The following is a 15,202-nucleotide window of genomic DNA, read 5'->3' as shown; positions in this document are numbered from 1 at the left end:
TATGTTTGGCATGAGCCAACTGTGACACCTCATCAATTAATGTGACAACACTCCAATGAGTTGTTACGTAGGACACACACGCATAAAGTGACCCGTTACCCACACTGTGTCCGTCCCCCACCGACAGCGTGTTTTTCAGCAGGCTGCAGATGGTATTTCATCAGTAAATACAGAAAGTAATGTCACTTCATTGACGGACAACTATCAGCTATTCTGTTGTTCTTCTGTAACAAAATGTTAACAAAGCTGCTTATATAAACGTTATTACATAGCTGGTTTATTCTCAACTTGTATATACATTCGATATTTAGCTTGAGGTCTTTTGTTCATTACTCCTGAATGATAACACAACAAATCCGTGCTCTCTGGGTCACCCGCACTACAACATCTGCATTCATTTTAGTAGTCAGCAGAGGACGCACTAAACCCAACTCTCGTTTTATCCGAGCTCTCATTCCACAGCTGTTTCGCGCTCTCTCCTCTCATTAAACTCACTCACTCTCCCGGTCGCTGTCTCTGTCCAGGAAGGTTGCTTTCAGCAAAACCGCCTGTTGGGATTCATTTCAGTGGTGAGCTACAAACAGACACGCTTTCCTGCTGTTTTCTGTCTATCCCGGACGTCTGCAGTATATTCGTGTGTTTGCGAGCCTGCTGTGTGTTTTTTCTATTATAACGGAACACACTCGAATCTTCTCCCTGTGAAGAAAGAGGCGACGGACCGCCTGAACTCAACTAGCCGCTAAAGTCTCATCTCGGCGGGGGTCTTGTTTTGTGTTTAACGGAGGACCCTGGTTCTGAGAACCCCCACAAAATGGAGAAGTTAGAGAAGGGAATCAAGCCAGTGGAAGAGTGTGAATCTCCCGAGGACGAAGTGGTTGACCCCCGGATCCAGGTACAGTGATTAGCCGACAGTTATAATTTTAGATAGACACCCAAACATATATAATCCCTTTTCATTTCATATATGATCTCTGTGGTCTTAAAAAAGACTAGACTTAGTAAAGATTTGCCATATCACCTTTTAACATATGGGTTTCAAGTTTGGGAAAGCTCATTTTCACCCCCCAAAAATGCACCTTTATAATAAAGCATCCTTGCATTTGCAGAAGTACCTTACCAGTCAAAAGTTGACACACCTACTCATTCAAGGGTTTCTTTATATGTTCTACATTGTGGACTAGTGAAGACATCACCACTATGAAATAACACATGGAATCATGTAGTAACCAACAACAACAGAAAAGGGTTAAACAAATCAAAATGTAGTTTATATTTTAGATTCTTCAAAGTAGGCATCCTTTGTGTTGATGACAGCTTTGCACACTTGGCATTCTCTCAACCAGCTTCAAGTGGAATGTTTTTCCAACAATCTTGAAGGAGTTCCTACCAGAGCCGGTCGTGACCTCTCTGGGGCCCTAAGCAAAATTCTCCTAAGGGGCCCTCCTACCTGACCCGCGAGCCATGTAAACCATTTGCCATTACCACACAGTCACACCTGACACCCCAGTGCTCCCACTACAATCCTCCCTCCTTTAAAACAGTTTGACCATCTGTCGGTCTAAGAATAAGTAGACCTATACAGAACATAATGAGGTATAAAATAACAATATTCATTGAATATAATATTTTCTATAGAATCTTAAGTGAATATTAACATAAATAAGAAATTGTAGAAAATATAAAATAATAAAATATAAAACGGAGCTTTGGCTCTGCTGCCTGGTAATTAGTCCAGTCCTCACAATATTATACAATTAACTTTGTCTATACAATGTGAACATAAGCCTATAGGCCAGGACTGCAGCTATACGTCTCAAAATAGTAAAGTAAAACCGCTACAGCTGTGTGATTCACTTTGGTTCCCTCTACAGCCTGGGCATTTCTAGCATCAGCATGGGTACCAGTCTATCTGGAAGAAATGGAGAAACTATGTCACATAGTTAAACAGTCATTTACACAAATGCACTTCTGCTATAGAATCTTAAATGTTACTAAGTGTGTAAACATTTTAATTCAAATCTTACCATCAACATATTCCCCTTCTGTCCTTTCTTGAGGCAAAAATCACCTCAATGATGTCATCGTAGGACATGTTTCCCCATGTCAGGATTTATGCTCCCGATGGCCAGACCACTATAACGTTCATGATTTATGCTCCCGATGGCCAGACCACTATAACGTTCATGATTTATGCTCCCGATGGCCAGACCACTATAACGTTCATGATTTATGCTCCCGATGGCCAGACCACTCAAACGTTCATGATTTATTCTCCTGATGCCCAGACCACTATAACGTTCATGATTTATGCTCCCGATGGCCAGAAAACTATAACGTTCATGATTTATGCTCCCGATGGCCAGACCACTATAACGTTCATGATTTATGCTCCCGATGGCCAGACCACTATAACGTTCATAATTTATGCTCCCGATGGCCAGACCACTATAACGTTCATGATTTATGCTCCCGATGGCCAGACCACTCAAACGTTCATGATTTATGCTCCTGATGCCCAGACCACTATAACGTTCATGATTTATGCTCCCGATGGCCAGACCACTATAACGTTCATGATTTATGCTCCCGATGGCCAGACCACTATAACGTTCATGATTTATGCTCCCGATGGCCAGAAAACTATAACGTTCATGATTTATGCTCCCGATGGCCAGACCACTATAACGTTCATGATTTATGCTCCCGATGGCCAGACCACTATAACGTTCATGATTTATGCTCCCGATGGCCAGACCACTATAACGTTCATGATTTATGCTCCCGATGGCCAGACCACTATAACGTTCATGATTTATGCTCCCGATGGCCAGACCACTATAACGTTCATGATTTATGCTCCCGATGGCCAGAAAACTATAACGTTCATGATTTATGCTCCCGATGGCCAGACCACTATAACGTTCATGATTTATGCTCCCGATGGCCAGACCACTATAACGTTCATGATTTATGCTCCCGATGGCCAGACCACTATAACGTTCATGATTTATGCTCCCGATGGCCAGACCACTATAACGTTCATGATTTATGCTCCCGATGGCCAGAAAACTATAACGTTCATGATTTATGCTCCCGATGGCCAGACCACTATAACGTTCATGATTTATGCTCCCGATGGCCAGACCACTATAACGTTCATGATTTATGCTCCCGATGGCCAGACCACTATAACGTTCATGATTTATGCTCCCGATGGCCAGACCACTATAACGTTCATGATTTATGCTCCCGATGGCCAGACCACTATAACGTTCATGATTTATGCTCCCGATGGCCAGACCACTATAACCTTCCTGTGACATGGAAGACCTCAGATAGCTTTCGATGAGCTTTCATTTTGAAAATCTCCTCTCTGCTGATGCTACTGTTACTGGTAGGATGACTGCAATTCTTAGGGCTATCCAAAAGGTTAGGATAGAGTTCCTCCAGGTTGTTCTCACAGAGAAAGGGAAGCAGCTCAAATGCAGTCATCTGATCTGATGGCAGATCAGTTAAATTTTGAATCTCGTGTGCCCGATCCATTCCACTGATGTCACAGTCATCTGATCTGATGGCAGATCAGTTAAATTTTGAATCTCGTGTGCCCGATCCATTCCACTGATGTCACAGTCATCTCTGAAGGTTAAGAGTGTTTTCAACTTCCATGCAGTGAGCCTTTAAAAGATTCACTGGACATTTGAGAGGCAGTGCTCCATATTTGGTTTTCACAATGGTTCAGTGTTTCAAATCTCTCATCCATGGATGTCACAGCAGAGTCGACCACAATGTTGAAGTAGTCGACTTGAAGGTTTTTCAGTGCATCAGTCAGTGGTTCATCAGGAGCCTCATAGCTCAAAACGACTCAGTCTCTTCTCTTTCAGAACAGCCTTCACAATCATTTCTTCACAAATGCTTTTGGCTGCTCTCTGGGCCTCAGAGAATCCAGTTTCCCAGTATTGAGTGAGGGAGGCCTTTGCATTTGAGATTAAATTCACTATGATATCCAACTGCATTGAGGCGGATTGGAGGAGCTTGTTCACCTTGTTTGACATTGTCAGTATCTCACACCATACGACAATGCAAATCAAGTCCTGTAGGATCCAACTTCCTCTGCAAGTGCTCGTGCCTCCACTTTGGCCACAGGATCGTTGATCGTCTGTCTGGCTTCCAGTAATGCCTCCCGAACCTCAGAAGCATGATACTGTTATGATCGTTTAGAGATGGATTAGACCAAGGTGCAGCATGGTAGGCGAAATTCTTACTTTTATTTCAAATTAACACGAAAAAAATAAAAAATACAAAACCGAACATAAAGTTCTGCAGGGCTATACAGCTACTATGCAAAAACAAGATCCCACAAACTCAGGTGGAAAACAGGCTGCCTAAGTATGATCCCCAATCAGAGACAACGATAGACTCTGATTGGGAACCATACCTGGCCAACAAAGAAATAGAACACATAGATTGCCCACCCTAGTCACACCCTGACCTAACCAAAATAGAGAATAAAAAGGATCTCTAAGGTCAGGGTGTGACAGATACCTGATTGCATGAACACTTTGAAGCCTACTCTCCCATCTTGTGTCACTCCATGACTTCACAGTTATGTTCAGGTGTTTCTTCAAAACACTCCAAAACACTCCTCCAGAAGGTGAAGAGCTTTTACACATGCCCAAAAAACCGAACTGCATCTTTTGAAGATTTGGCAGCATCTGCATGACAAGGTTTAGAGTATGTGCTCCACATGGGACGAACACAAGGTTTAGAGTATGTGCTCCACATGGGACGAACACAAGGTTTAGAGTATGTGCTCCACATGGGACGAACACAAGGTTTAGAGTATGTGCTCCACATTGGACGAACACAAGGTTTAGAGTATGTGCTCCACATTGGACGAACACAAGGTTTAGAGTATGTGCTCCACATTGGACGAACACAAGGTTTAGAGTATGTGCTCCACATGGGATGAACACGGCTCTGGGATGTTTTTGGAGCAGTCTGGCTTGTACCCCTTGGTGCTTGCCCTTCATGTTGACCCCATTATCATAAGCTTGCCCTCTGCGATCTTCAAATGGAATCTTCAGCTCGTTCAGCTTATCTAAGATGACAGTTGACAGATTCAAGTCTGTTGTAACCTCAACATTCACAAAGCCCGAGGAAGTGCTCCTTGATCTCTGGCTTTCTTTTTAAAGCCAAGCTTCTCAGAATAATAGACATTTGTTCCGGGTGACTAATGTCGGGTGTACAGTCCAAGATAAATGGAGAAGTACTTTGAGTCTCTTACTTGAGTCACTATTGCTTCTAGAATCTTGTCACTCACAATCTGTATCAGCTCATTCTGTGTGCGCTTCCCAAGGTAATGAGCATGCGTCTCTCCATTTTACATTTTTGCTGAGATGATTTTGCATAACTGGGTTACATTTTGCCAGTAATTCAACGTCTTTTAGGACGTTTCCATTATCTGGTTGGAAGAGTTTGTCTGATGAACCCCTGAATGCTAGGTTTCTTTCAGACAGAGACTGGGGGATACTTATTAAACATGTAAGGACATCCCACCATCTCTTTCTTTCAGACTACAAAATTGTCATTTGTATCAAATCAAATGTTATTAGTCACATGTGCCGAATACACCTTTCAGTGTGATGCTTAGCCCCTAACCGACAGTGCAGTTTAAAAAAAATATCTGGCCAAGACTCTGTCCCCGATTTAGGCGCAGATCAAGTTCTCTCCACTTAATCATATTATCTGTGTGTTCAGGACTACCCTCATGGTGTTTCAGAATGGCGTTGATATTTGACAAGTCATTTATTATTTTGTAGTCTTCTGTAGAAAAGAGCTTACAGCAAAAACAATAGACAGCGTTGTTTTTGATTGTTTATGAAAGCCAGCTGGTAATCTTTCCCCCATTTAGCCAGCTGGTAATCTTTCCCCCATTTATCCAGCTGGTAATCTTTCCCCCATTTAGCCAGCTCCTGGTAATCTTTTCCCCATTTAGCCAGCTCCTGGTAATCTTTTCCCCATTTAGCCAGCTGGTAATCTTTCCCCCATTTAGCCAGCTGGTAATCTTTCCCCCATTTAGCCAGCTGGTAATCTTTTCCCCATTTAGCCAGCTGGTAATCTTTCCCCATTTAGCCAGCTGGTAATCTTTCCCCCATTTAGCCAGCTGGTAATCTTTTCCCCATTTAGCCAGCTGGTAATCTTTTCCCCATTTAGCCAGCTGGTAATCTTTCCCCATTTAGCCAGCTGGTAATCTTTCCCCCATTTAGCCAGCTGGTAATCTTTTCCCCATTTAGCCAGCTCCTGGTAATCTTTCCCCCATTTAGCCAGCTCCTGGTAATCTTTTCCCCATTTAGCCAGCTCCTGGTAATCTTTTCCCCATTTAGCCAGCTGGTAATCTTTCCCCATTTAGCCAGCTGGTAATCTTTTCCCCATTTAGCCAGCTGGTAATCTTTCCCCCATTTAGCCAGCTGGTAATCTTTTCCCCATTTAGCCAGCTGGTAATCTTTCCCCATTTAGCCAGCTGGTAATCTTTCCCCCATTTAGCCAGCTGGTAATCTTTTCCCCATTTAGCCAGCTGGTAATCTTTCCCCATTTAGCCAGCTGGTAATCTTTCCCCATTTAGCCAGCTGGTAATCTTTTCCCCATTTAGCCAGCTCCTGGTAATCTTTTCCCCATTTAGCCAGCTCCTGGTAATCTTTCCCCCATTTAGCCAGCTGGTAATCTTTTCCCCATTTAGCCAGCTGGTAATCTTTCCCCCATTTAGCCAGCTGGTAATCTTTCCCCCATTTAGCCAGCTGGTAATCTTTCCCCCATTTAGCCAGCTGGTAATCTTTTCCCCATTTAGCCAGCTCCTGGTAATCTTTTCCCCATTTAGCCAGCTCCTGGTAATCTTTCCCCCATTTAGCCAGCTGGTAATCTTTTCCCCATTTAGACATCTGTCTCTGTAATAAGCCTGAAGGAAACCTCTTCTAGACTTGTCTTTAGGGTAAGAGAAACACAGTCCTGGTTTGAATGTACCTCTGAGCACCAACTCAGTCCTCATAAAGTCTGTTAAGACTGGGTCAATCTGGGTCATTTGGTGGAGCAGAAACTGTTCTATTAGGATCTGAGCTGCTTGTATCTGTTGCTGGCTGTACACCTCTGGTTGTACTAGTACTGGCTGAAGCTGCCTGTACTTCACCTGGGTCTGTGTACTGGCTGAGGCTGCCTGTACTGGGTCTGTGTTAGTACTTGCTGAAGAAGACTGTATTGGGTCTGTGTTAGTACTTGCTGAAGAAGACTGTATTGGGTCTGTGTTAGTATTTGCTGAAGACGACTGTATTGGGTCTGTGTTAGTATTTGCTGAAGAAGACTGTATTGGGTCTGTGTTAGTATTTGCTGAAGAAGACTGTATTGGGTCTGTGTTAGTATTTGCTGAAGAAGACTGTATTGGGTCTGTGTTAGTACTGGCTGAGGCTGGATGTGGATCAACTGAGTCTGTGCTTGTACTGGCTGATTATCCAGCATCTCCTCTACTGACAAACTTAAGCATAGCACCTGTAAATTATAGATAACAATACTTTTATTAATTTTATTGGCTGCATCAGCGCCATTCAAAATGGCTCCCCCAGATTTAATTTTATACATTTTGAAATATAAAATATTATTTATACTATGGCTTGGTTGAATACTTGATGGTTATTATTTACTGAGGGATGTGCATCCGTATTGCCCAGTATGCCCAGATAATCAACATTTTAAATTCAATATAAACATCACTAGTCAATGGCAATCCATTGCTTTCCGTATTGCATTAGTCCAAAGTTGTAAGCAAACCTTGACTGAGAGACTAGATAATCATTGTCTTGTTTTAAAATGATGTGCGCCTATGACGAGAGCCATCACGCCCATATATTGTCTGGACTGGTCCCCACAGAGGCTGCTGCTGGAAAGCGCGAGTTTCATTTCGTGCATATAAACGCATGTTCACGCGCGACACGGTTATCTTTCCCGAGCTGCAGTTATAAACACCGTTGCCCATTGGCGTTTATCCAACGTAATAAATAGTTGTATTTCACTCTCACTTTTGTCAGGCACAAAGAAACAGCTAGGTTAGGAAGACAGACAGACTAGTGAGAGATGCACTGCCCAGTTAGGTTAGGAAGACAGACAGACTAGAGAGAGATGCACTGCCCAGCTAGGTTAGGAAGACAGACAGACTAGAGAGAGATGCACTGCCCAGCTAGGTTAGCAAGACAGACAGACTAGAGAGAGATGCACTGCCCAGCTAGTTTAACAAGACAGACAGACTAGAGAGAGATGCACTGCCCAGCTAGGTTAACAAGACAGACAGACAGACTAGAGAGAGATGCACTGCCCAGCTAGGTTAGACAAGTCAGACAGACTAGAGAGAGATGCACTGCCCAGCTAGGTTAACAAGACAGACAGACTAGAGAGAGATGCACTGCCCAGCTAGGTTAGGAAGACAGACAGACTAGAGAGAGATGCACTGCCCAGCTAGCACATCAACTTAACGTTACTGTTATTTGCTTGGAGAGGAGAGAAGACAAGTTTACCTGATTGCTGTTCCTGGAATTCACTTCCATGGTGTTTTTCTTCTTCTCTTTTCGTGACCAGAAGAGGATGGTTCCGCTTCATCCTCTCATCCAAGTTGTACACATTGACACCCGCTTTGCCACAAGTGGGAGGTAATTTGTGTAATTTGCGGGGCCCTACGCAATTTGCGTAGTGAGCGTATAGGGTCACCCGGCTCTGGTTCCTACATATACTGGGTACTTGTTGGCTGCTTTTCCTTCACTCTGCGGTCCAACTCATCCCAAACCATCTCAATTGGGTTGAGGTTGGGTGATTGTGGAGGCCAGGCCATCTGATGCAGCACTCCATCACGCTGCTTCTTGGTCAAATAGCCCTTACACAAGCCTGGAGGTGTGTTTTGGGTCATTGTCCCGTTGAAAACAAATGATTGTCCCACTAAGTGCAAACCAGATGGGAAGGCATATCGCTGCAGTAGCCATGCTGGTTAAGTGTGCCTTGAATTCTAAATAAATCACTGACAGTGTCACCAGCAAAGCACCCCCACACAATCACACCTCCTCCTCCATGCTTCACGGTGAGAACCACACATGAGAGAGAGCCGTTTTATTTCTCTATTTGGTTAGGTCAGGGTGTGATTTGGGTGGGCATTCTATGTTGTCTATTTCTTTGTTTTGGCCGAGTATGGTTCCCAATCAGAGGCAGCTGTCTATCGTTGTCTCTGATTGGGGATCACACTTAGGCAGCTTTTTCCCACCTGTGTTTTGTGGGTAGTTATTTTCTGTTTAGTCTCCGTTACTTGACAGAACTGGTCGCTTTCATTTTTTTACTTTGTTTGAGTGTTTTTTGACAATAAAAATAATCATGAACACTTTACGCTGCGCTTTGGTCCACTCTTCCCGACGACAGGCGTTAGTTACACTGTTACTTGAACTCGGTGAAGCATTTATTTGGGCTGCACTCTGAGGAGCAGTTAACTCTAATGAACTTATCCTCTACAGTAGAGGTAACTCTGGGTCTTCCATTCCTGTGGCGGTCCTCATGAGAGACAGTTTCATCATAGCGCTTGATGGTTTATTGTGACTGCACTTGAAGAAACTTAAAAATGTCTTGACATTTTCAGAATTGACTGACCTTCATGTCTTAAAGTACTGATGGACTGTCATTTCTCTCTGCTTATTTGAGCTGTTCTTGTCATAATATTTTACCAAATAGGACTCTTCTGTATACCAACCCTACCTTGTCACAACACAACTGATTGGTTCAAATGCATTAAGAAGGAAAGAAATTCCACAAATTAACTTTTAACAAGGCACACCTGTTAATTGAAATGCATTCCAGGTGACTACCTCATGAAGCTGGTTGAGAGAATGCCAAGAGTGTGCAAAGCTGTGATCAAGGCACAGGGTGGCTACTTTGAAGTATCACACATATAAAATATATTTTGATTTGTTTAACACTTTTTTGGGGGGGGGGTTATTACATGATTCCATGTTTGTTATTTCATAGTTTTGATGTCTTCAGTATTTTTCTACAAGGAAAACCCTTGAATGAGTAGGTATGTCCAAACTTTTGACTGGTACTGTGTGTAAGATAGCCTACTATTCCTAATGCGATGATTAGATTGGGATAGTCGTAATTTAAAACAACAATATAACAATCACTATTCACAAAATGGAATGTTCAATGCAGTACATAGTGGCGTAGATACCTAGGTTATAGGCTAGGTCAGATACCTATATAGGCTAGGTCAGATACCTATATAGGCTAGGTCAGATACCTATATAGGCTAGGTCAGATACCTATATAGGCTAGATCAGATACCTATATAGGCTAGATCAGATACCTATATAGGCTAGGTCAGATACCTATATAGGCTAGGTCAGATACCTATATAGGCTAGATCAGATACCTATATAGGCTAGATCAGATACCTATATAGGCTAGATCAGATACCTATATAGGCTAGATCAGATACCTATATAGGCTAGATCAGATACCCTCAGATATAGGCTAGTTCAGATACCTATATAGGCTAGATCAGATACCTATATAGGCTAGATCAGATACCTATATAGGCTAGTTCAGATACCCATATAGGCTAGATCAGATACCCATATAGGCTAGATCAGATACCTATATAGGCTAGATCAGATACCTATATAGGCTAGTTCAGATACCTATATAGGCTAGATCAGATACCTATATAGGCTAGATCAGATACCTATATAGGCTAGATCAGATACCTTGCTTGTCCTTTCTCAGCACAGGAGCATTTTGGCCTTTTATAAACACATTTCATGTAATTCTACAACACTTTATTTTTGCTCTCTATCCTCTCTCTTTTCCTTCCTCTTCATTTTTCTCTCTCCTATCCTTGCCTCCTTCCCTCCTCCCTGTCTCCTGTGTGTTGTGTGTAAACAGGGGGAGTTGGACAAGTTGAACCAGTCTACAGAGGACATCAACCGCTGGGAGACAGAGCTGGAGGTGGGTCTGTGTGCGTTTGTGACAAGAACAGACTTGTCACTTTCTTGGCTATTCCAACCAGTGACCCTTTCTGTTACTGGCCCAAAGCCTTTCATTCCAATCAAATCAAATAGCAGCCAATCCCAAATCTGACGTCTTCATTTCCCCCTTAAACCATCTCCTCTTCTGGGTTACATTACAAATACGCTCTTTTCCTCCTCTAAACCACCTCCTCTCCTCTTCTGGGTTTCATTGGAAAGAGTCTAGAATAGCCAAGTCTAGGTCCAGAAGTCTTCTCTACAGCTCCTACCCCCCAAGCCATAAGACTCCTGAACAGCTAATCAAATGGCTACCCAGACTATTTGCATTGCTCCCCCCCCTTTTACACTGCTGCTACTCTCTGTTTATTATCTATGCATAGTCACTTTAACTCTACCTACATGTACATATTACCTCAATTACCTTGACTAACCGGTGCCCCCGCATATTGACTCTGTACCGGTACCCCCTGTTTATAGACTCGCTATTGTTATTTACGGCTGCTCTTTAATTATTTGTTACTTTAATTTCTTATTTTTTACTTAACACATATTTTTCTTAAAACTGCATTGTTTGTTAAGGGCTTGTGCACGTGACCAGTTAAAATTGGATTTGATTTGATTTGAAATATGCTAGAGAGGGGGAAGGAGGGAGAGGGAAGGGGGAGAGAGGGAGAGAGGGAAGAGGCAGAGAGGGAAGAGGGAGAGAGGGTAGGGGGAGAGAGGGAGAGAGGGTAGGGGGAGAGAGGGAGAGAGGGTAGGGGGAGAGAGGGAAGAGGGAGAGAGGGAAGAGGGAGAGAGAGAGAGAAGGGGGAGAGGGAGAGAGGGAGAAGAAGAGAGCCAGTTTACTGAAAAGATTGAGTACTTGGGGGAAACGTCAGCATATTCCTTGTATTTCAGGAAGAAAATCTTGTTATACACATACACATGTAATACCTGTATTATACACATATGTTATGTTGTTGTATATTTCCAGGAAGCTAATTCAGAGAAAGAGAATGGCTGAAAGGGAGGTATGCGAAGTATGTCAAGTTGTTTACGTTATAAACAAAAGGTGACGCTCTGAGCCCCCCTAGATCCCCCTGTAGGGTAGACGGGCCTGTGTGGCCTCTCTCTCACTCTCTCTCTGTCTTGCCTTCTTACCATTAAACCCTAGGTCTACTCTCTCTCTCTCTGAGCAGCAGCTATTAGAAAGACATTTGGATTACTGTTAGGAAGCACAGTATTGGTGGGTCCTGTTTTAAGACTGGGTCAGGGGCCAGGGGCCAGGGGTCAGGGGACAGGGGACCAGGGGACAGGGGACCAGGGGTCAGGGGCCAGGGGTCAGGGGTCAGGGGTCAGGGGTCATGGGACAGGGACCAGGGGCCAGGGGACAGGGACCAGGGGTCAGGGACTGTGGTTCGAGACATTGGCTTGGTGGAACTCAAAAACAACTTCAGGAAGCTACGTTTCAACATCAGGAGTCCATTGGTCAGTATTGGGTTAAACATGTTTCAGATCACTGATTTAATAGGTGTTCTTTTCCAGAGAGACAAACTATCAGCATGTTTATTGCAAACATTGCTCTTCAGTGAATGTCACAGATACCTCATATCTCCATCACCCATGAAGTGTTCTGAGAGGCTGGTTATGGCACACATCAACTTCATCATCCCAGACATCCTAGACCCACTCCAACTTGCATACCGCCCCCAAGAGATCCATAGACGATGCAATCTCAATTGTTCTCCACACTGCCCTCAACCACCTAGATATGAGGAACACCTATGTGAGAATGCTGTTCATTGACTACAGCTCAGCGTTCAACACCATTGTCCCCTCCAAGCTCGTCACCAAGCTTAGGATCATGGGACTAAACCCCTCCCTCTGAAACTGGATCCTGGACTTCCTGATGAGCCGACCCCAGGTGGTGAGGATAGGCAACATCACCTCGCCACGCTGACCCTCAACACGGGGGTCCCACAGGGGTGCGCATTTAGTCCACTCCTGTACTCCCTGTTCACCAAAGACTGCGTGGCCAGGCACGATTCCAACACCATCATTAAGTTTGCTGACGACACTACAGTGGTAAGGCCTGATCATTGACAACGATGAGACAGCCTATAGGGAGGAGGTCAATGACCTGGCAGTGTGGTGCCAGGACAACAACCTCTCCCTCAACGTCAGTAAGACCAAGGAGCTGATCGTGGACTACAGGAAACAGAGGTCCGAGCACGTCCCCATCCACATCGACGGGGCTGCGGTGGAGCGGGTCGAGAGTTCCTCTGTGTCCAAATCACTAAGAACTTAAAATGGTCTACACAAACGAGCGTAGTTGTGAAGAAGGCCCGACAGCACCTTTTCCCCCTCAGGAGGTTGAAAAGGTTTGGCATGGACCCTTCAAATCCTCAAAAAACTTTCTACAGCTGTACGACTGAGAGCATCTTGACTGGCTGCATCACCGCTTGGTATGGGAATAGCACTGCTATTGAGTCTATATGAGACTGCTAAATAGCTAACTAAATTAAACTAGATATCTAACTAAATAGAACTAAATAGCTAACAAAATAGCTAACTAAATAGAACTAAATAGCTAACTAAATAGAACTAAATAGCTAACTAAATAGAACTAAATAGCTAACTAAATAGAACTAAATAGCTAACAAAATAGCTAACTAAATAGAACTAAATAGCTAACTAAATAGAACTAAATAGCTAACTAAATAGAACTAAATAGCTAACTAAATAGAACTAAATAGCTAACTAAATAGAACTAAATAGCTAACAAAATAGAGCTAAATAGCTAACTAAATAGAACTAAATAGCTAACTAAATAGCTACATGGACTATCTGGGGTTGACCTTTGTATTTTTGCACGCCCGCTATTCACACTCACAGGGCCCTACACACTCACAGGGCCCTACACACTCACAGGGCCCTACACACTCACAGGGCCCTACACACTCACAGGGCCCTACACACTCACAGGGCCCTACACACTCACAGGGCCCTACACACTCACAGGGCCCTACACACTCCGCACACTGATACTCCAACACACATACAAACACTCACTCCATCATTCGCTCAACACACACACACATAATATGAACATACATTGACACTGACTCTGCACACACACACCCACTCACATACAATCATCATATACGCTGCTGCTACTCTGTTTATCATATATCCTGATGCCTAGTCACCTTACATCACCACCTTATCTACCTCCATCACTCCCACTATACATATCTACCACCATCACTCCAGTATCCCTGTCCCCTATACATATCTACCACCATCACTACAGTATCCCTGTACATTGTTAATGTGGTACTGACCCTGTATATAGTCACCTTACCCCTATACATATCAACCTCCATCACTCCAGTATCCCTGTCCCCTTACCCCTATACATATCTACCACCATCACTCCAGTATCCCTGTCCCCTTACCCCTATACATATCTACCTCCATCACTCCAGTATCCCTGTACATTGTTAATGTGGTACTGACCCTGTATATAGTCACCTTACCCCTATACATATCAACCTCCATCACTCCAGTATCCCTGTACATTGTTAATGTGGTACTGACCCTGTATATAGTCACCTTACCCCTATACATATCTACCTCCATCACTCCAGTATCCCTGTACATTGTTAATGTGGTACTGAGCCTGTATATAGTCACCTTACCCCTATACATATCTACCTCCATCACTCCAGTATCCCTGTACATTGTTAATGTGGTACTGACCCTGTATATAGTCACCTTACCCCTATACATATCAACCTCCATCACTCCAGTATCCCTGTACATTGTTAATGTGGTACTGACCCTGTATATAGTCACCTTACCCCTATACATATCTACCACCATCACTCCAGTATCCCTGTCCCCTTACCCCTCTACATATCTACCTCTATCGATCCAGTATCCCTGTCCCCTTACTCCTCTACATATCTACCTCTATCGATCCAGTATCCCTGTCCCCTTACCCCTCTACATATCTACCTCTATCGATCCAGTATCCCTGTCCCCTTACCCCTCTACATATCTACCTCTATCGATCCAGTATACCCCCTGTCCCCTTCCAGTATCCCTGTCCCCCCTCTACATATCTACCTCTATCGATCCAGTATCCCTGTCCCCTTACCCCTCTACATATCTACCTCTAT

The 15,202-nt window shown here is 43.7% G+C and overlaps 1 protein-coding gene across 1 annotated transcript in view; it reads left to right on the top strand.

Annotated features, from left to right (window-relative positions):
- Positions 1 to 485: 485 nt before the first annotated feature.
- Positions 486 to 15,202, top strand: part of LOC112240209 (SH3 domain-binding protein 5) — a 36,877-nt gene continuing 22,160 nt past the window's right edge. The window contains exons 1-2 of the mRNA XM_042310303.1: positions 486 to 892; positions 10,957 to 11,019. Of these exons, the coding sequence (XP_042166237.1) occupies positions 812 to 892; positions 10,957 to 11,019 (144 nt within the window). The 5' untranslated portion in view covers positions 486 to 811. The remainder of the gene's footprint in view (positions 893 to 10,956; positions 11,020 to 15,202) is intronic.

The sequence above is a fragment of the Oncorhynchus tshawytscha genome, linkage group LG31 (genome assembly GCF_018296145.1).
Source record: "Oncorhynchus tshawytscha isolate Ot180627B linkage group LG31, Otsh_v2.0, whole genome shotgun sequence".
In the NCBI taxonomy this organism is placed as follows: Eukaryota; Metazoa; Chordata; class Actinopteri; order Salmoniformes; family Salmonidae; genus Oncorhynchus; species Oncorhynchus tshawytscha.
This window is presented reverse-complemented; position numbering and strand designations above follow the sequence as displayed.